The 21,796-nt window shown below is 42.2% G+C and overlaps 1 protein-coding gene across 1 annotated transcript in view; it reads right to left on the reverse strand.

Annotated features, from left to right (window-relative positions):
• Positions 1-21,796, reverse strand: part of LOC115472509 — a 177,677-nt gene that overhangs the window by 69,814 nt on the left and 86,067 nt on the right. The window contains exons 4-5 of the mRNA XM_030206799.1: positions 13,894-14,094; positions 4,431-4,615 (exon numbers count right to left, since the gene is read on the reverse strand). Of these exons, the coding sequence (XP_030062659.1) occupies positions 4,431-4,615; positions 13,894-14,094 (386 nt within the window). The remainder of the gene's footprint in view (positions 1-4,430; positions 4,616-13,893; positions 14,095-21,796) is intronic.

Below are 21,796 nucleotides of genomic sequence, written 5' to 3' on the forward strand. Positions count from 1 at the left end.
CCCATTTAACCCCACTCTCTGTTTCCTATCCTTCAACCAGTTTTTAATCCACAATAGGACATTTCCTCCTATCCCATGGCCCTACAATTTCATCTGTAGCCTTTCATGAGGTACCTTGTCAAACACCTTTTGAAAATCCAGATACACAATATCAACCAGCTCCCCTTTGTCCACATGTTTATTTACTCCTTCAAAGAATTGAAGTAAATTGGTCAGGCAAGATTTCCCCACACAAAAGCTGTGCTGACTTGGTCTCAGTAATCTATGTCCTTGGATGTGCTCTGTAATTTTGTTTTTGATAATAGCCTCTACCGTTTTCCACGGCACCAATGTCAGACTCACTGGTCTATAATTTCCCGGATCTCCCCTGCCCAAGGACAGCTCTGGAGCTCGCCAAATGTAAATACGTTTGTTTGAAAATGATTTGCCAAAAAAAAAAAAAACCTTTGTTACAAAGTATTAAAGTACAGCTTCAATGTAACAAGTAAAAAGTATGGCAATACAAATGTAACCCATTATGTGAAGTACTAAAAATTGTAAAAGTATTGTAACAAAGTAACTGTACTTTGATACTACCCAGCCCTTCTGGGCAGTAGTGATCATTACATGGTATAGTTTGATATAAGAGCTAAAGTGGAGTGTAGGCACACATTAATTAAAGTCATGGATTTAAAACATGCTGACTTTAGCAACATGTGGGAGTACCTAAAGAAAGAGCTGATAGGATGGGAGGACATAAGAGAAGTGGAAAGTCAGTGGTTCAAGCTGAAAAGAGCTATAAAAACAGCAACAGATCTCTATGGATAATAAACAAAAGCAACTGATATGGTTCTCCAAACAACTAGCTGAAAAATAAATACAAAACAACACAAGTAGAGGAACACAGATAAGAATACCGGATAAACCTACAAAAAAAAAAAAGCGAAGAGAGAAATAAAGCTGACAAAAGCTCAGGCAGAAGAACAAATGACTAGAGACTTTAAGAGTGGTGACAAGACTTTTTACAGGTATATTAGTGAAAAGAGGAAGGCTAGAAATGGAATTGTATGACTGGAAGTTGCTGTGAGTGTTCGCTGTGGAAAGTGATGAGTTAAAAAGCAGGCATGCTAAACAAATACTTCTGATGTGTCTTCACAGAAGAAAATCCAGGAGAAAGACCTTGGTAGGTTGACAAAGATACATATGTGAATGGAGCAGCTATTGCAACTTTCACAGAAGAAAGCGTTTATAAACAACTTGAAAACTGAAAGTGAATGAAGCCAAGGGCTGTATTTTGAGGGAGTCAGAGAGGTTGTGGCGTATCCTCTTAAACATTTGTTTAACAAATCCTTGGAGATAGGAGAGGTTACACAGGATTTCAGAAGAGTGGATGTAATCCCTCTTCACAAAAATGGGGACAGAGAAGTGGGGAACTACAGACCAGTAAGTCTTACTTTGTTAGTTGGAAAGATAATGAATTTTCTGGAATCCAGTGGGTTACAAGATCCAAGGCAACATGGTTTATGTATGGAAAATCGTGCCAAATAAATATAGTTGCTTTCTTTGACTGGGTGACCAGAGAATTGGATTGAGGACGTGGGATACATGTAGTTGACTCAGATTTCAGAAAAGCCTTTAAAACAGCTCCTCATAGAAGGCTCATAAATAAACTCAGTGGGCTGAAGTTAGGATTCAAAGAAGTCAGATGGATTAGAAATTGGCTGATCGAACGATGACAGAGTGGTGGTAAATGGAATTTACTCAAGGTAAGTAGTAGCATGCCTCAGGGATCTGTACTGGGAGCAATTCTAGTCAATATATTTGTGAGCAACATTGCTGAAGGTTTAGAATGTAACACCAAGATTTGCAAGAGTGAACACCCCAGAGGCAGGGGACAACATGAGGCAGGATCTATAATAATTAGAAGAATAGTCTAATGTTTGGCAGTTAAAATTTAATGTGAAGAAGTGCAAAATGAAGCACCTGGGGTGTAGAAATCCAAAGAAGCTGTAAGTGCTAGGGGCAAGAAGCTGAGGTTTACAGACCAGGACAGGGACCTTGGGGTGATAGCATCTGAGGATCTTAAGGCAGTGAAACAATGTGACAAGGCAATGGCCATAGCCAGAAGAATGCTAGACTGTATCAAGAGAGGCACAACCAACAGAAAAAAAGGAGGCGTTGATGCCCCTGTACGAGTAACATATAGTAACATAGTAGATGACAGCAGATAAAGACCTGTATGGTTCATCCAGTCTTCCCAACAAGATAAGTCATTGGTGAGGCCCCACCTGGAGTATTGTGTTCAGTTTTGGAGGCCATATTTCTCTAAGGCCATAGAAAGACTTGAAGTAGTTCAGAGGAAGGCAACAAAAATGGTATGGAATTGTGTCAAAAGACATATGAGAAGAGACAAAGACCTGAGCATGTATACCACAGAGGAAAGGAGGGATGAGGAGATATGATACAGACATTTAAGTACTTGAAGGGTATTAAGTATACAAATAAATCTCTTCCAGAGATGGAGAAGCAGTAGAACAAGAGGACATGAATTGACATTGCAGGGTGGTAGACTTAAAGAGTGACATCAGGAAATACTTTTTCACTGAGAGGGTGGTAGATGCTTGGAATGCCTTCCTAGTAGAGCTAGTGTTGACATAAACAGTGATGGAATTCTAAAATAATGTGATTAAATACAGAAGATCCTTAAATAGAAAGTGGATAGAATAAAAACATACCTGTTGAGATGTTATAATGGACAATAGTGGTGACTATTCAGCAAGTCCAATAGTTGGGAACCATGGCCAGTGCCATACAGACTTATGTGGTCTGTGTCCCATAAATGGTAAAAGGCATATGAAGACTCAGCAATTCTAGGAGTTGGGAACTAAGGCTAGTGTTGGCCAGACTTATATGGTTTGTGTCTTATAAATGTCATATAAAATGTGACAGATGAATATATGAGATGATAAATATAGATAAAAAATTATTAAGTGTTGGTGAATTTAAATAATTCAGCTTGGAGGTTTCTTGACCAATGATTGAACCTATGAAAGGTGTGTCCAGTTTCTGTTCATGGAAATTTGAACCACTACTGAGGTCTTTTTCTTCCATTGAGAATTAGGTCACATATTTATATATAGTGTTTGACTCATTCTGGGTTTGCAGTTGTTTCTGATATTTTGAATGAGGATTTTTTTCCATCCAGGGATTTTTGAGTTTATAAATGTCAAAGACAGATCCAGATGAGCTGGAGTGGGCTTTGATGGCAACTCCAGTAGTTAGGAAATAAGGCCAGTGCCGTGCAGACTTCTACAGTCTGTGTCCTGTAAATGGCAAAAAAACAAATGAAGATCAAGTTTACATATTTTATATCATATTAATATCATATGCTATGAATGAGGGTGCTTTGCATTTCAAGGGGGAAGGGGAAGACATTTTTATGTTGAAATTAGCAAGTTAAATGCTGTTAAAATATTGCTGGTTTAAACATATGTTGCTCCCAGACTGCATTATATTTAACTGCCTATATGTGGTTGGTAAGATGGCAAATTGCCAACCAATGCTTAATCATAAATGACTGTAACCAGCACAGAGTGGTGAGTGTGGCTCTGACCGCCTTGTTGGGCAGACTGGATGGACCATGCAGGTCTTTATCTGCCATCATTACTATATTGCTATTTTACTATCAGTAGAAAGCCATCTCTCCTAGCATATTCAGCTCATCCCCTACCTCTCCTCACAGTCTTGGAAACCAATGACACAATGCCTGCCAAACCATCTCCCCCCCCCCCTTTTGCCCAATTTTTAAGTGCATGGGTCCCCTCAGGGATAGGAGCAATCCCCATTCACGTTTGCCCCACTGTTGCCGTCATTCAAAATGTTGTGAGGGCCAAAGGGAAGCCATGAGTCAGCCAGCTCCATTTTGAATGATAACATCTCAGAAGATCCACACACTTGAAAACTAGTAAGGGGAGACCAGGGAAGAGGTGTTTGGAGAATCTGCTAAGTGATGATTTATATTTTGAATGAAAGGAAGAATTTGCTATGGAAGGGCCTTTCCACAATAAGTGGAAGGAGAACTTTGGAGTACAGAGGGTTTACTCAGAGCTTACTGCCCTTTTGATATCCTGGTGTGGGTACTTTACTAGTCACAACAACATACTTAAGTTCCAGTGGGATTTATTAAACCTAACTGACAACACAGTATGAGGTAGGGTTACTATATGGCTCCAGAAAAAGGAGGACAGATTAAGCCAGTCTGGGTCAATGTGTCCTCCTTTTTCTGGCACATATGGTAACCCTAGTATGAGGAAATGCTGTATTATTGTGGGCAGGTACCTGGCATGATCAAATGCATGCTAGTCAATTCCCTGTCTCACTGTCCATGTTTGCTAAAAAAAAAAAAAAAATCTTCCAGCAAAAGAGGAATTGTAATTATTTTGTTTGCTTACCACCAGGCAGATGATAGGGATCATGATGTTGCGAACTCTGTCATTGTGCTGGAGTGCCCAGAAGGAGTTATTGGCACAGGCTGCCAACCCCTCCTCTAGATATACCACAAATGTTTTGGCATTGACACATAAATAGGAGAAGGAGTCCACTACTTTTAATGGACCAAACCACATAAAAGGACCAGCTGGAAGATAAAAAGCAAATAGCATAAGCAGTGAGGCTCTGTGATATAGAGTAACACTGGTGGTAATGACCTGGTCTATGTAATATACTGCCTGGAAGAGTGAAGGAGAAGAGTGGCCCAACAAAAGAAAGAAGGGCAGTTTTGAAAGTGAAAAAGGAGGTTGAGTACTCTCAGGAGTATAGAAGAAGAGCAAGACATTTGCACATGACAATAGGTTTAGAAGCTAAATATCAATATCATAGTCCACCAGCCAGGAAAGGGCTTCAGAAGGCAGTTTGTGATTTACTTCCTCTGTAATCTGCATTTACAAATCAACAAAATCACACATACTTATACGTACACCCTATATAATTTTGGCAGAGCAGGGGCACAGATATGTATGCATATGTAATGTATATATTGTTTTTATAAAACAGGTGCTTTTTTAACTTTTCACATGGGTGTCCTGTCATAAAATCACCTCTCACATGTAAAAGCAGGGATGGCCTAATAGTAGATTACAAAAAAACTCTGGACTCGATTTCAACAAAACTAAACTGTATAGTCAAATAACAAGCTGAATCCTCATAAACTATATGTAGACTTGTATATATGTATAATGCGATATCTTATTTTCCTTAATTTTTTTATTTGATTTTTTATTTTTATTTTCTTTTCAAAAAATGGAGAAAAAAGACCTCATCGGTCCCAGCATGATGATGATATTATTCAATTTCTCAATCGATTTAATCGTCTGCTTGTTCTAGGACTCCATTATAATCCTCGGTCTTAAAAAACTCCACTTCTCTTTTAATGCTAATAAAGTTATTCAATTTCAATGCTCAATTTCAATATTATAATCGTGATTGTTTTCAACAACGAATTCAACACTAATGTTACTTAGCTTTTTACTCTGCCCTACGGGGCTCTCCGTTTCGCTATATATTATGTTATGTGCTTCATCAGGGGGCCAAGTAACGAATGGCAAATCACAATTCACGATATCTATAATCAAACAAAAGGATATCACATCAATTTTCATATAAAAAGACTAGATGTTATACTTTTAAACAGATACAATATCTAACTACCAACCTTAGAACATGGCGTCTCCTACTCATATGACACCGGTAGTGAAAACTCTACCCGGAAGAAGTTGCTCTCATTTATAGTCTTGATTGACTTCAATCTAACCCTAATTGGGTCCATAATAACTCATTTCCCAATCTATTTACCTCAAAATTAGGATTTACAAAAATGTTTCAAAATTTGTTTCAAAGAATATCAAAAGATTCAAAGTGTATTTCAAAAAATTCAAAAAAATGCAGACCATTCTATTTGTGAATTCAACCCTCTTGGTTCTAAAGATTGTAAAATATATATCCACTTCTGTTCCCTTCTAATAAGTGTTTTGTTCCTATCTCCTCCACATGAATTATATGGAACATGATCTAACACAAAACATCTCAGCGAATCAAAAGTATGTCCTTTTTCTTCTGTATTATTACAGAAGAACTAACTGAATTTAGGAATCCTGTGGACGGTAAAGTCTACAAATTACGGTTTCAGACTAATTGCCAATCGACATATGTCATATACATTTTGAAATGCCCTTGTCAAAAGATTTACGTTGGGAAAACGAAGCGTCGATTACACCAACGCATTACAGAACATCGTTCATGTATTAAATTAAATAAAAAAGGCGCTCCATTAGTAGGACAATTCACAAATAGAATGGTCTGCATTTTTTTGAATTTTTTGAAATACACTTTGAATCTTTTGATATTCTTTGAAACAAATTTTGAAACATTTTTGTAAATCCTAATTTTGAGGTAAATAGATTGGGAAATGAGTTATTATGGACCCAATTAGGGTTAGATTGAAGTCAATCAAGACTATAAATGAGAGCAACTCCTTCCGGGTAGAGTTTTCACTACCGGTGTCATATGAGTAGGAGACGCCATGTTCTAAGGTTGGTAGTTAGATATTGTATCTGTTTAAAAGTATAACATCTAGTCTTTTTATATGAAAATTGATGTGATATCCTTTTGTTTGATTATAGATATCGTGAATTGTGATTTGCCATTCGTTACTTGGCCCCCTGATTGTCACGTCCCTTACCTGTGCCGCTCTGCCTGCTGGGATGCCTCGCTCCACGAGCAGGAGAGAGCGGGGTATCGCCGGCTACGGGCGGCATGGTGGGGGAGTCTCGTCTGCCTCTTGGACGGCTCCGGTCCGCCGCTATGGAGCGGTAGCGGCTGGAGAGCGCCGGCCATTTTGGCAGCGCCGGCGCTCACTAGCTGGAGAGTCTCTTCCGGGTGCGGGACCCAGGAGCATGAGGAACGCCTCTTCTGGGCTCGGATTGGCTGGTCGCGGCTAGACTCCGCCCGCTCTTTGTGACCAGTCTATCCAGAGCTCTTGGGCTGGTTGTTGGCCACGCCTTCCGGACAGCTGATGTTCGTTTCCCTGATGGAGGGGGTTACTTAAGTCAGACTCTGGCAGAACTCTTTGCTTCGGCTTCTGCTAGTGTGGATTCCTGAGTTCTGTGTTTTTGGATTGAGTACCTGCCTCGAACCCTGACTGGACCTGGACTTTGCTTCTGCCTGCCGCCTGCCTAGAACCTCTGTTTGGACCTGGACTTTGCTTTTGCCTGCCGCCTGCCTAGAACCTCTGTTTGGACCTGGACTTTGCTTTTGCCTGCCGCCTGCCTTGAACCTCTGTTTGGACCTGGACTTTGCTTTTGCCTGCCGCCTGCCTTGAACCTCTATTTGGACCTGGACTTTGCTTTTGCCTGCCGCCTGCCTAGAACCTCTGTTTGGACCTGGACTTTGCTTTTGCCTGCCGCCTGCCTTGAACCTCTGTTTGGACCTGGACTTTGCTTTTGCCTGCCGCCTGCCTAGAACCTCTGTTTGGACCTGGACTTTGCTTTTGCCTGCCGCCTGCCTTGAACCTCTGTTTGGACCTGGACTTTGCTTTTGCCTGCTGCCTGCCTAGAACCTCTGTTTGGACCTGGACTTTGCTTTTGCCTGCCGCCTGCCTTGAACCTCTGTTTGGACCTGGACTTTGCTTTTGCCTGCCGCCCGCCTTGAACCTCTGTTTTTGGACCTGGACTTTGCTACCTGCCGCGAGCCTTTGGTTGGCCCTGGGATTTGCCGGTTGTCATCTGCCTACTGCACATCCTGCGTCCAGCCCTGTCCTCCTTGGAGGTTCCAGTCCTGATTCTTCAGGTAAGATCAGAACTGTCTGGCTGCCAGACGTTGTTTGGCACAGGGGCTCACAGACCGTGGTATAAGCCTGATAGAAAGCCGAAGCCATGAGCTCGCCAGATAAGCCGGATCTGACTGACTTGGCCCAAGCCCTGCAACAACAGCAGGCTCAGCTTAACAGATTGTCTGGGGTACTACAAGACGTATGCTCACAGATGTCAGCGCAGCGAGGACCATCTTCCGGGACAAGTAGGTCATCTCCCTCTCAACCTGCCTTTCGTCTGCCCGAACCTCCCCGGTTTGACGGGACGCCTTCCGCATGCCGCGGATTTTTGAACCAATGTCAAATGCTCTTTGACATGCAACCTGCTTCTTTCCCTATGGACAAATTAAAGATTACCTACATCATCTCGTTACTCTCTGGTCCTGCCCTGGCATGGGCGTCACCACTCTGGGAACAACAGGATCCTCTCCTCTCAGATCTTGGAGAATTCCTGCGCCGGTTCCGCATGGTATTTGATGTTCCGGGACGCCCCTCCTCTGCTGCAGGGGAGCTACTACGGATTCAGCAAGGTAACAGCTCGGTAGGAGCCTACGCTATTCGATTCCGCACCTTGGCTGCAGAACTTAAATGGAATCAAGAGGCTCTTACGGCCATTTTCTGGCAAGGCTTGAGTGGGCGTATTAAGGACGAGTTAGCCGGCCGTGAAATTCCTAGTACTTTGGATGCTCTAATCTCTCTATGTATCCGGATAGATGTCCGGTTCCAGGAACGGGCACGAGAACTGGGTGCCTCTCGTCCGTCTCGAAGGATCTCCCCTCAGAGGCAACGTACTGTCTCTCCTCAGGGAGCTGCGGGTCCGGCTGCGGAGGGATCTGAGGAACCTATGGTGATTGGCAGGCACCGACTATCAGCCGTTGAGCGGGCCCACCGGAGGGACAATAAATTATGCATGTATTGTGGCAAACCTGGTCATTTTGTGAAGGGGTGTCCCAACAAGCCGGGAAATGCTTAGACCCTAGCCTTGTGGAGGGGGTGGTTTTGGGTCAGTCAGGAGCCCTTCCGGATAATTTAATGACAGTACCGATTATCTTACTTTGGCGAGAATTCAGAATAAATACCCTAGCCTTGCTGGATTCAGGAGCAGGGGGCAACTTTATTGATGCTAGCTTACTTCAGGGACTAGGAAGGCCGGTTATTCCCTGTAGACCAGCTCTGCAGGTGACTTCCATTCATGGTTCTACTCTTCCCCAGCCGATTACTCATCTCACCCTTCCGCTTCAAATGCAGGTGGGCCTTCTTCATCATGAGGAGATACAGTTTCTTATATTACCTCAAGCCATTCATCCTGTAATTTTAGGTATACCCTGGTTGCGGCTGCATGCTCCCTGCATAGACTGGCCTTTGGGTGAGATCAGTCAATGGAGTACGCGTTGTTTTGAGACCTGTCTGACACCAGTGCACCCTCCTCCTACTAAAGTGCCAGCTCTACCTGGAGTCCTTCATCCCTGTGAGGCCTGTCTTCCGAAGGAGTATGAGGATTTTTCTGATGTCTTTGATGCCCGGGAGGCGGATTCCCTCCCACCCCATCGCCCTTTTGATTGTCCCATTGATTTGTTGCCAGACACGATGCCTCCTAGAGGAAGATTATATGCCCTGTCCCGGGACGAATCGGCAGCCATGCGGGACTACATTCGGGAGAACCTTCGTAAAGGGTTCATTCGACCTTCTTCTTCTCCTGCCAGAGCAGGTTTTTTTTTTGTCTCCAAAAAGGATGGGTCCTTGCGACCCTGCATTGACTATCGAGGACTTAACAACATCACAGTCAAGAACCGTTACCCTCTTCCGCTTATCCCGGAGCTTTTTGATCGGCTCCAAGGAGCTGTGATTTTTACTAAACTGGATCTCCGAGGGGCCTACAACTTGATTCGTATCCGCCAGGGGGACGAGTGGAAGACTGCGTTCAATACTCATGAAGGCCATTTTGAGTATCGTGTCATGCCTTTTGGTCTGTGTAACGCTCCTGCGGTGTTTCAAGATTTTATCAACTTCATTTTTCGAGATCTCCTTTATGCTTCCGTCATTGTTTACTTGGACGATATTCTGATCTTCTCTGCTTCTCCTCAGGATCATCCCAGACATGTGCGCACAGTCCTTCAACGACTCCGGGATCACCGACTGTTTGCCAAATTGGAAAAATGTGCTTTTCATCAATCCACTATTCCTTTTTTGGGACATATTATCTCTGCTGTTGGATTACAAATGGATCCTGCTAAACTACAGGCTATCCGTGACTGGCCTCGTCCTCAAGGTCTCCGGGCTCTGCAGCGTTTCCTTGGATTTGCTAATTACTACAGACAATTCATTCCCCATTATTCTCTCATCACGGCTCCTTTGACAGCCCTTACTCGGAAGGGTGCGGATGTTCGGCACTGGTCTCCAGCTGCTCTGGAGGCTTTTTCTACCTTGAAGGCGGCTTTCCTGTCTGCTTCTGTACTCCGTAGTCCTGATGTCACGAAGCCTTTCATTGTGGAAGTGGATCCCTCTGCTTTGGGGGTTGGGGCTGTGCTGTCTCAGACGACTCCTTCTGGTAAGAGACACCCGTGTTTTTTTTTTTCTAAGAAGTTTTCTCCGGCAGAGCGTAATTATACCATTGGTGACAGAGAGCTGCTGGCTCTGAAGCTCGCCTTTCAGGAGTGGCGATATCTGCTGGAGGGGGCTGCTCATCCTATTACTGTCATCACTGATCACAAGAACCTGCTTTATTTGCAAGATGCCAAACGCCTGAATCCCCGGCAGGCCCGATGGTCACTGTTTTTTGCTCGTTTTACCTTTCACTTGGTGTTCCGTCCCGCGGAGAAGAATGTTCAGGCGGATGCTCTCTCCCGAGCTTTTGATGTACCAGAGGAGCCTGAGGAGCTCTATCCTATGCTCAATCCTGCTTGCCTTTCCCCTACTGTGGGGGCGTCCGCCTGCCTTAAGACTCCTGTTCCTACCCAGTCTCGTCGCAAGGTTCTTCAGTGGGGTCATTCTGCTGCTTTTTCGGGACATTTTGGGTTTCGTAAGACTTATCATCTGATTTCCCGCTATTTTTGGTGGCCGCACATGGCTCAGGAGATTCGGCAGTTTGTCTCTACATGTCCTACTTGTGCCCGCACCAAGTCTTTGCCAGGCAAGCCGTGGGGTCTTCTTCAACCGTTGCCTGTACCCCAGCTACCTTGGCAGGAGGTCTCCATGGACTTTATAACTGATCTTCCTTGCTCCAAGGGCAACACGATCATCTGGGTGGTGGTGGATCGTTTTTCCCGCATGGCGCACTTCGTCCCCATGCGGTCTCTGCCATCTGCGGCGGCGCTTGCCTCCCAGTTTATCCAGCACATTTTTCGGTTACATGGACTACCGCAACGCATCATCAGTGATAGAGGTTCTCAATTCACCTCTAGATTTTGGAGATCTTTATGCTCAGCCTTTGGGGTTGCCACACATTTTTCTTCAGCTTATCATCCACAGACCAACGGCATGGCAGAACGTACGAACCAGACCCTTAAAGCCTTTCTCAGGGCCTTCACTAATACGCGTCAAGATAATTGGACTGATCTTCTGCCCTGGGCTGAGTTTGCCTACAACAATAGCTTTCATTCTGCTTCTCGGACATCACCCTTCTTTACTGTTTTTGGACGGCATCCTCGTCTTCCGCCTCCGATTCCTGTGACTGAGGTCTCTCCACTGATCCGGTCTACCCTCACCACCATTCATGCCACTTGGAGAGTGGTTCGTCAGCAGTTGGGAAGGGCTGCTGCACGGTATAAACAGTTTGCTGACCGGCTTCGATGTGCCGCTCCCGTATTCCAGCCGGGACAGAAAGTATGGCTCAGCACCAAGTATCTCAAACTGCGTCTTCCCTCTCTTAAGTTTGCTCCTCGCTTCATTGGTCCATTTTCTGTGCAATCTAGAGTGGGGACGGTGGTCTATCGCCTTCACTTACCTGGTAATCTTCGCATTCACAATGCTTTCCATGTATCTCTACTTAAGCCTTTTCGGACTTCCCACTGGCATCCTGCACCAAAGAAGATTCTGGTTCCAGACTCTGACCCGGACCCTGAGTTTGAGGTAAAGGAGATTCTTGATTCTAGACTCCAGAGAGGACGATTGTTTTACTTGATCTCATGGAAGAACTTTGGTCCTGAGGATAACTCCTGGGAGCCAGTTGGTAATATCCATGCCCCTGAGTTATTGCACGAGTTCCACTCTCGTTACCCTAAAAAACCAGGGCCGAGACGGAGGAGGGGGGCTTACGGGGGGGGGGGGGGTACTGTCACATCCCTTACCTGTGCCGCTCTGCCTGCTGGGATGCCTCGCTCCACGAGCAGGAGAGAGCGGGGTATCGCCGGCTACGGGCGGCATGGTGGGGGAGTCTCGTCTGCCTCTTGGACAGCTCCGGTCCGCCGCTATGGAGCGGGTAGCGGCTGGAGAGCGCCGGCGCTGCCAAAATGGCTGGCGCTCACTAGCTGGAGAGTCTCTTCCGGGTGCGGGACCCAGGAGCATGAGGAACGCCTCTTCTGGGCTCGGATTGGCTGGTCGCGGCTAGACTCCGCCAGCTCTTTGTGACCAGCCTATCCAGAGCTCTTGGGCTGGTTGTTGGCCACGCCTTCCGGACAGCTGATGTTTGTTTCCCTGATGGAGTGGGCTACTTAAGTCAGACTCTGGCAGAACTCTTTGCTTCGGCTTCTGCTAGTGTGGATTCCTGAGTTCTGTGTTTTTGGATTGAGTACCTGCCTCGAACCCTGACTGGACCTGGACTTTGCTTCTGCCTGCCGCCTGCCTAGAACCTCTGTTTGGACCTGGACTTTGCTTTTGCCTGCCGCCTGCCTAGAACCTCTGTTTGGACCTGGACTTTGCTTTTGCCTGCCGCCTGCCTTGAACCTCTGTTTGGACCTGGACTTTGCTTTTGCCTGCCGCCTGCCTTGAACCTCTGTTTGGACCTGGACTTTGCTTTTGCCTGCCGCCTGCCTAGAACCTCTGTTTGGACCTGGACTTTGTTTTTGCCTGCCGCCTGCCTTGAACCTCTGTTTGGACCTGGACTTTGCTTTTGCCTGCCGCCTGCCTAGAACCTCTGTTTGGACCTGGACTTTGCTTTTGCCTGCCGCCTGCCTTGAACCTCTGTTTGGACCTGGACTTTGCTTTTGCCTGCCGCCTGCCTAGAACCTCTGTTTGGACCTGGACTTTGCTTTTGCCTGCCGCCTGCCTAGAACCTCTGTTTGGACTTTGCTTTTGCCTGCCGCCTGCCTTGAACCTCTGTTTGGACCTGGACTTTGCTTTTGCCTGCCGCCCGCCTTGAACCTCTGTTTTTGGACCTGGACTTTGCTACCTGCCGCGAGCCTTTGGTTGGCCCTGGGATTTGCTGGTTGTCATCTGCCTACTGCACATCCTGCGTCCAGCCCTGTCCTCCTTGGAGGTTCCAGTCCTGATTCTTCAGGTAAGATCAGAACTGTCTGGCTGCCAGACGTTGTTTGGCACAGGGGCTCACAGACCGTGGTATAAGCCTGATACTGATGAAGCACATAACATAATATATAGCGAAACGGAGAGCCCCGTAGGGCAGAGTAAAAAGCTAAGTAACATTAGTGTTGAATTCGTTGTTGAAAACAATCACGATTATAATATTGAAATTGAGCATTGAAATTGAATAACTTTATTAGCATTAAAAGAGAAGTGGAGTTTTTTAAGACCGAGGATTATAATGGAGTCCTAGAACAAGCAGACGATTAAATCGATTGAGAAATTGAATAATATCATCGTCATGCTGGGACTGATGAGGTCTTTTTTCTCCATTTTTTGAAAAGAAAATAAAAATAAAAAATCAAATAAAAAAATTAAGGAAAATAAGATATCGCATTATACATATATACAAGTCTACATATAGTCTAATAGTAGATTATCCATTTAAAATTATAAGTGTAACTTTCTGATGAACGTATATATGACTTTAAATGTATAACTTTTCCATTTAAAGTTATATAGCTGGCGTGCTTGTATCTTGTCTGTTTTGGCCTGTGAAATGTTGGGATTCCCAGCAGCCATGATTCGCTTACTGTCTTTCTCTCCTGGCAGGATCTTCTTCACTGCTCCTGTCACCTTGTCTGCAAATGCATTCCACTTCACCACATTCCCAGGAAACTTCCAGCGTGTTTTGGAAACTGCAAGCAGCTTCACATACTGTGCAGGTAGTGCACTGTCCCACAGGTTAACCTCACTGATGTCACCAAAGAAAGCACTGCCAGCCTGGAATCCTCCTGCAATGAAAAAAACAGTGCTAAAAGACACACTCTCAGCATTTTTGCATTGACCATTTTAGCTTAAAAATATCATATGCTTATTTCTCTTGGTAATACAGCAATTAGAGACATTCTCTCTTTTAGTAATCTTGGCAATTCAGCTTTTCTAAATGTATTAGTTACACAAAACTTCCAAAGACACCATATTCAAATGACAAAGGAATTCATTCAGATGTTGCTTATAAAATCACTCCCCAATGCTAATTCTATTTGAGCTCTAACTACACATAATGTAGGGCCAGGTTAAGCCTTGTAGCCCAGCTCTGACTACACATAATGTAGGACTAGGTTAAGCCTCGTAGCCCCTCAAACAAAATAGAACACATCAGGTTAAATACATTCTGTTGATTTTTCTACATCACATTCTCTTCCACGGGATTGTCTCATTTCTTCCTGATTGGTCATTCACAAGCTAGTTCCCCTTAGGAGGAGAAAATAGCTCAGTGAATCTGGTAATGGCATATTGTTATCACAAAAGAGTGCACCATCATAATCAGAACAACCAGCAGGGTACGCAATTCACCACCTCATTGTTCAAGTCCAGGGGTTTGTTCAGCCTGGACTTTTGTTCAGCTCTTCTTCTATACTCCTGAGAGTACTCAACCTCCTTTTTCACTTTCAAAACTGCCCTTCTTTCTTTTGTTGGGCCACTCTTCTCCTTCACTCTTCCAGGCAGTATATTACATAGACCAGGTCATTACCACCAGTGTTACTCTATATCACAGAGCCTCACTTCTTATGCTATTTGCTTTTTATCTTCCAGCTGGTCCTTTTATGTGGTTTGGTCCATTAAAAGTAGTGGACTCCTCCTCCTATTTATGTGTCAATGCCAAAACATTTGTGGTATATCTAGAGGAGGGGTTGGCAGCCTGTGCCAATAACTCCTTCTGGGCACTCCAGCACAATGACAGAGTTCGCAACATCATGATCCCTATCATCTGCCTGGTGGTAAGCAAACAAAATAATTATAATTCCTCTTTTGCTGGCAGATTTTTTTTTTTTTTTAGCAAACATGGACAGTGAGACAGGGAATTGACTAGCATGTATTTGATCATGCCACATACCACTATGGACTGAATATTGAGCCAATAGAGGTCAATTTTGTAGGAATATGTGAAAGACAAGTGCTGCATGCATTAACTGTCAACAATTCTATGAGCTATGATGTCATTGGATATAGTGTAATGTCTTGTGGGTGTGTCTGAGTCACTCTAGTTGCTCTGAGAGTGAGTCAGTCTGTGTCAGCATAAGATGGTGTTAGCAATCTCTCTTCAAGCTGTACGATAACCAACTGACAGAATTTTGTATTCAGTAGTTTTACCATGTCTACTGCAAGTATGATGTAAATAGTTATCTGAAGAAACTAAGTAAACATCATTTTTGTTTGGAAGTTAAAGAAGAGAGAGTAATTGAATCTTTTATTCAAGAGTCTGTGTGAGAGAGAGAGAGAGAGAGAGAACAAATGAATAAAAAAATGGGAGTTAACACTTCTAAAGCTCTGCTGCGTATGGGCTAAATCTGCTGAAGTAAAAGTCTATTTTTTCATTTCTCCCCATCATATTGGGTTATGGGCCCAGGCCACTAAAAAAAAAAAAAAAAAAGAAAACATTAAGAATTTTTTTTAAATCTCTCCACACAAAAGCCAAGATGGCAGCTGCACCATTACTATGTTCTCTCAAAGTGCCTCAACTGAATGAATATAACTATATTCAGTGGGAGATGAGATTTAAATGTATTATTGAAGCAAAGAAGCTAAATATATGTTTGGATCAAGTAAGAAATGCTGACAATTTTGAAGAATGGAATACTGCAGACTGTTATGTCAAAAGTATGCTATATGAAGCTCTGACAGAGAAACAGGCAATATTGATTGATGGAACAGACACCTCAAAAGAAATATTGCAAAAATTGAAAACCATGTATGGTACTTCATATACAAAACAACAGCCTATATGGTTATCAGAAATAATTCAATTGAAGTTGAATGACAAGAAAAAATGTAATGATCATATAACACATTTAATGTCATTATTTAAGAAGCTAGAATTATCGGGTATACCTATCTGCGATGCTTTAAAGAGAGCTTTTATGTTTACATCTCTGTCTAAAAGTTTTGAAGTATTCAGGACAGTGAATGAAGCAATTGAAGGACAATCTTTTGAACAGGCTGTCTCTAATCTTAGACAAGAATGTATTATAACAGAGGAGATCTGTTCACCAAGAGAGATTAACCAGAATGAAACATTTTTCTCAGCGATGCATAGTAGGAGGCGGAGCTATAATGAAAAAAGCCTGCTCAGAAACAAGCTGATTTGCTAGTCATGTGGTAAAGAGGGACATGTATCAAAATACTGTAACAAGAAAAACCACACCCCTTCTAGCTCATTTAAGCCAATGGAGAATAAGCATGGTCAAAGAAGAAATTATGACCATGACAACAGTAAGAATAAGAGCTGTATAATGACAGAAAAATCTTTTAATATAATGAAGAACACTTCAGATAAAAATAGTTGGATATTAGATTCTGGCAGCACAAAACATATAACCAATAATAAAGAATTTTTCACAGATATGAGACCAGAAGATGGTAGTCTTCACACAGCAAATGCTGGCTCAACAATGATCAAAGCAAAAGGAAATGGACATTTAAAATGCATAGTACCAGACGGAGTCAAAAAAACTCTTGTAAAAGATGTCTTATATGTTCCACGAGCAGTTTGTAATATGCTCAGTGTATCAGCATTAGACAAGAAAGGTTTTTCAATTCATTTTGAAAATAGTAAATGTACCATTTCTGATGGTAATGAAATTTATGCTGAAGGTTATATGAATAACAATGTCTATAAGTTAAACATTACAGGTGAATCATCACATCTTATAAAAACAAAGAAGAATACAGAATGTAATCTTGAGACCTGGCATCGTCGAATGGGACACAGAGATCCAAAGGTGATCTTGGAGCTGCAAAGTAAGCAACTTGCAACAGGCATAAAAATAAGTGCCAGTAATGGTAAGATGGAAAAAATGCATAGATTGTATTACTCAAAAGGGGGTAAGACCCTCATTTCCATCATATAAAGGAAAAAGAAGTAGTAAAATACTGGACTTGATACATAGTGACTTATGTGGACCATTTAATATTCCATCACTAGGGAATAACAAATATGCATTAATATTTGTGGATGATTTCTCTAGATACTGTATGGCCTATCTATTAAAAGAAAAGAATCAAGTTGCTGATATGTTAAAGAAGTTTGTAGCCTTGGTAAGCAATAAATTTGATAAAAAACCAAAGATTCTACAGACTGACAACGGTGGTGAGTTTACTTCACATACTATACAAACATTTCTAGAACAAGAAGGTATTCAGCACATAAAGACAGTTGCATATACACCAGAACAAAATTCTGTAGCTGAAAGAAAGTTCAGATCACTTGTAGAAATGACAAGATGTATGCTATCTGATAGTAATCTTCCAAAGAGATTATGGGGAGAAGCAATTCTCACAGCAGTATACCTACAGAACAGACTACCTACAAAAGGGACTGATCGCACCCCACATGAAATGTGGCATAGTAAAAAACCAAATCTGTCACATATAAGAATATTTGGAAGTACAGCATATGCTCATGTGCCGAAACAGAAGAGACATAAGCTGGATTCCACAACAGAAAAAGGAATTCTAGTGGGCTATGATTCAGGTCACAAAGGTTATAGAATTCTGAATCTAAACACTGGATTTGTTGGTGTAAAACACATCACATATTTTGATGAAAATAAAAAAATTGATAAAGACTGGAAAATTCCAAATGAACCTTATCATCCAGAATATGAAAATAAACCAATAATCAATATCCCGGTGATTATAAACACTAACATACCAGAATTGTCTGATAATAATTTTTCTGATTCTAATGAGGAACAGGAAAATGAAATAGATACAGAAAGTGTTTATACTGAAGACAGTACCACTGATGAAAGGGAAATGATTGGAGATAGAATCTCGATCTCAGATGACACGGAGAGGTCAGACCAACAAAATGTCAGACGCTCATCCAGAGAAAATCGAGGTAATCCACCCCAAAGACTATCTTATTTAACAACTTCTGATGATGCACAAGAACCTTTAACTTGGGATGAAATTGATCAAATGTCTGAAAAAGAAGCAGAAGAATGGAAAAAAGCTGCACAAGATGAAACTTAACTGAATTACCCCATGGCAAAAAGGCCATAGGATGCAAGTGGGTATTTAAGTTGAAAAGAAATGCACAAGGACAAGTAGAAAGATATAAAGCCAGACTGGTAGCAAAAGGTTATCTTCAAAAATATTGTGAAGATTATGATGAAGTATTTGCACCAGTAGTGAAACACACAACAATCAGAACTCTCCTAAGCATAGCTGCATCAAAGAAAATGCAAGTGAAACACATAGATGTTAAAACAGCATTTCTTCATGGATATATATGTGAAGACTTGTATATGAAACAACCAGAAGGTTTCATAGATACAAATAACAGTCATTTAGTGTGTAAACTGAACAAAGGTTTATATGGTTTAAAGCAAAGTGCAAAATGCTGGAATGAGAAAATGCATGAAATGTTAAGCAAGGAGAAGCAGATAAATGCTTGTATACTAGACAAAAGGAAGGTCATTGTGTGTACATTTTAGCATTTGTAGATGATTTGCTTATAGCAAGTGAAAGTGAAAAAGAGTATAAAGACATTGTAAAGTGTTTAAATCAGAATGTTGAAATAACTGAACTTGGAAATGTGTCATACTATTTAGGTATGAATATTGAAAAACAGAAAGATGGTTCTTATTTAATAAGTCAGAAACAAAAGATTAATGATCTTATTGAAAGTATGGGTATGCAGGAAGCACACTCAGTAGGTTCACCTATGACCACAGATTTTCAGAGGGATGAAACTGAAAGGGAACCATTACCAGATAACATTCTATACAGATCTGCAATAGGAAAACTTTTGTATCTAACTACCACTTACAGAGTTGATATAGCTAATGCTGTAGGAATTTTAAGTAGAAGAGTGAATAAGCCTACTAAGACTGACTGGACTGCTGTAAAAAGAGTGGTAAGATATTTGAAAGGTACAATTGACTGTAAATTGGTGATTCCGGTAAATAGTAATCAGAAATTGATTTGTTACTGTGATTCTGATTGGGCTGGAGATCATTCAGATTACAAATCCACAAGTGGGTATGTGTTTATGTATGGAAAAACATCTATTTCATGGGCAAGTCATAAACAAACCATTGTAAGTTTATCATCCACAGAAGCAGAATATGTTGCTGTGTCTGAAGCATGTGTGAACTAATGTGGATAGAAAAACTGTGTACAGATTTCGATTTAGAACAGCAGAGACCGATACAGATTTTTGAAGACAATCAAAGCTGTATAAGGTTGTCAATAAATGACAGGGTACAGTCTAGAACAAAACATATTGCAACAAAATTCCATAATGTCAGAGAATTGTCAAGGCAAGGAGTAATAAGTTTGCAATATAAACAAACTGACCAAATGATTGCTGATATCTTGACGAAACCGCTAGCTGTAAGAAATAAGACCGCCTCCACCGCCCCGCCCTTGCTATGCCACTGCTAAGGGGTCAAAATTCAGCTGGTGGTGAGTATTTTGCTGACCGCTGCTGGCATTATTTCCAGATATTCAATGCCGGATTATATCCAGATTTTGGTATTGAATATTCAGTTTATATGGCACTGCCTAACACATGGCCAGTTAATTCCATATTCAGACCTTAACCGGCCATGGGTTGCTGCATAAAAATAGTGCGGTCCCATTTATGTGGTTACCCTGACCAATTAAGTGCCAAATATTGCCACTTAACTGATCAAGTGTCGACTCCACCCCTAGAATGCCCCCAAAATAGCCAGCTTTCACTTAGACGCTAATTTTCAGTGGTGATAGCCAGTTACATGCAACTGAAAATTAGTGGATAGCCCCGAATAAGCAATTTAACCAGTCAGTGACCGATTCTGGCCAGTTAAATCATTTTGAATATCAACCAATAAACTTTTTCTCCATAGACACAGAATAGGAAAAGTATGAGTAAATCAGGCCCTATATTATTTTACGTCAATATTCCAATCAAAGAAATTATCCCACAAAGTATTGGTTGTACCAGTCAAATAATCTATATTAATAAATCCCACCTTGAACGTTCCGAAGCTCACTCCAAGGCAGAGAAGCACAAAAATCCTGTAGTCTTCATAGGCTAGGACCAGTCACCCTCACTCATAGACCCGCCCTCAGCCACGCCCCATCTGTACATAAAACGCTACCTCAACATTCTGAAGACAACCTGCTGAAGCCATCTGCAAAATCCCTAAACAGTTCGTAAGTTCAGGGTGGTGAAGCCATCCAACTCACCATGTCTCTCTTTTTCTTGCATTGCCATCTGAATATGCCTTGCTGCAATTCAGATGTATAATATTTTGTTTTATTTTTATTTTTTATTTTTTATTTTGTTTTTTTTTGTAAGCCTATTTTTACCTTACACCCTTCAGGGTGGTTTTCTAAATTTTTTGTTGTTGTTGTTGTTTGGTTTTTTTTCATTCTCGATGCTTTGTTTCTTACCCTGCCTCCTTCCTGGCCCCCATTTATACCCACGACTCGCCTCCTAACCCCTTGTCTGAAATAGGCTCGTTTTCTAATTCTTGTATTTACGCAATGGTTCTTCATGACTCCTGCTAGCATTATGACTTCTTTCAATAAATTTACCACATAAATTGCACTACTGGTCTGTTTAAGTTTTGCCTTTCCCCAGATGGATACAGGAATTCCGTTGACATCCCTCACCGAGGAGACGACTGCTAGCAAAGAAGAGCTACCCGATAATATATCTGATCTGAAGGCTATGTTGCAGCAAAGAATCGCTAGATTAAAGGACAGATGCACAGACCCCTACATTACCCGGTGTGAGATACGAGACATTATTGAGCGTGAGTTTCAACAGATGCATCAATTGGTCCATGAGCGAAAGAGACAGGCTCTCCACTTACCGGAGTTGCAAGAAGCTTTGGCCTTTACCCTTCTTTCTGAATCATCTAGCTCGTAAGTCCTGCTGGCCTCCTGCAGCTGAGGGCCCAACCCTTGGTGAATGGTAGTCCTCGCAGGTGAAGATTCCATACCTACTGGCCGTAGATTGCAACGCATTATCCGTGCCTTTTGCCTATTTTTGTTCACCATATTCCTGCCCCTCCATACATCAATAACTCGAACAATCAATTTTTTGTTAGTTTTTTTGTACTCTTTTCTTTTGTTCCATAAACTTTACCATTGTTATTGGATCATCTCTTCGTAATAATTACCAATCTGTCTTGCACATTATGCAAGCCAGAAGTGGGGATATATTTTTCTTCACCCAACGTGTAATTAGACTCTGGAATTCATTGCCGGAGAACGTGGTACGGGCGGTTAGCTTGACGGAGTTTAAAAAGGGGTTAGATAGATTCCTAAAGGACAAGTCCATAGACCGCTATTAAATGGACTGGAAAAATTCCTAATTTTTAGGTATAACTTGTCTGGAATGTTTTTACGTTTGGGGAGCGTGCCAGGTGCCCTTGACCTGGATTGGCCACTGTCGGTGACAGGATGCTGGGCTAGATGGACCTTTGGTCTTTC

This window comes from Microcaecilia unicolor, chromosome 6 (genome assembly GCF_901765095.1).
Source record: "Microcaecilia unicolor chromosome 6, aMicUni1.1, whole genome shotgun sequence".
In the NCBI taxonomy this organism is placed as follows: domain Eukaryota; kingdom Metazoa; phylum Chordata; class Amphibia; order Gymnophiona; family Siphonopidae; genus Microcaecilia; species Microcaecilia unicolor.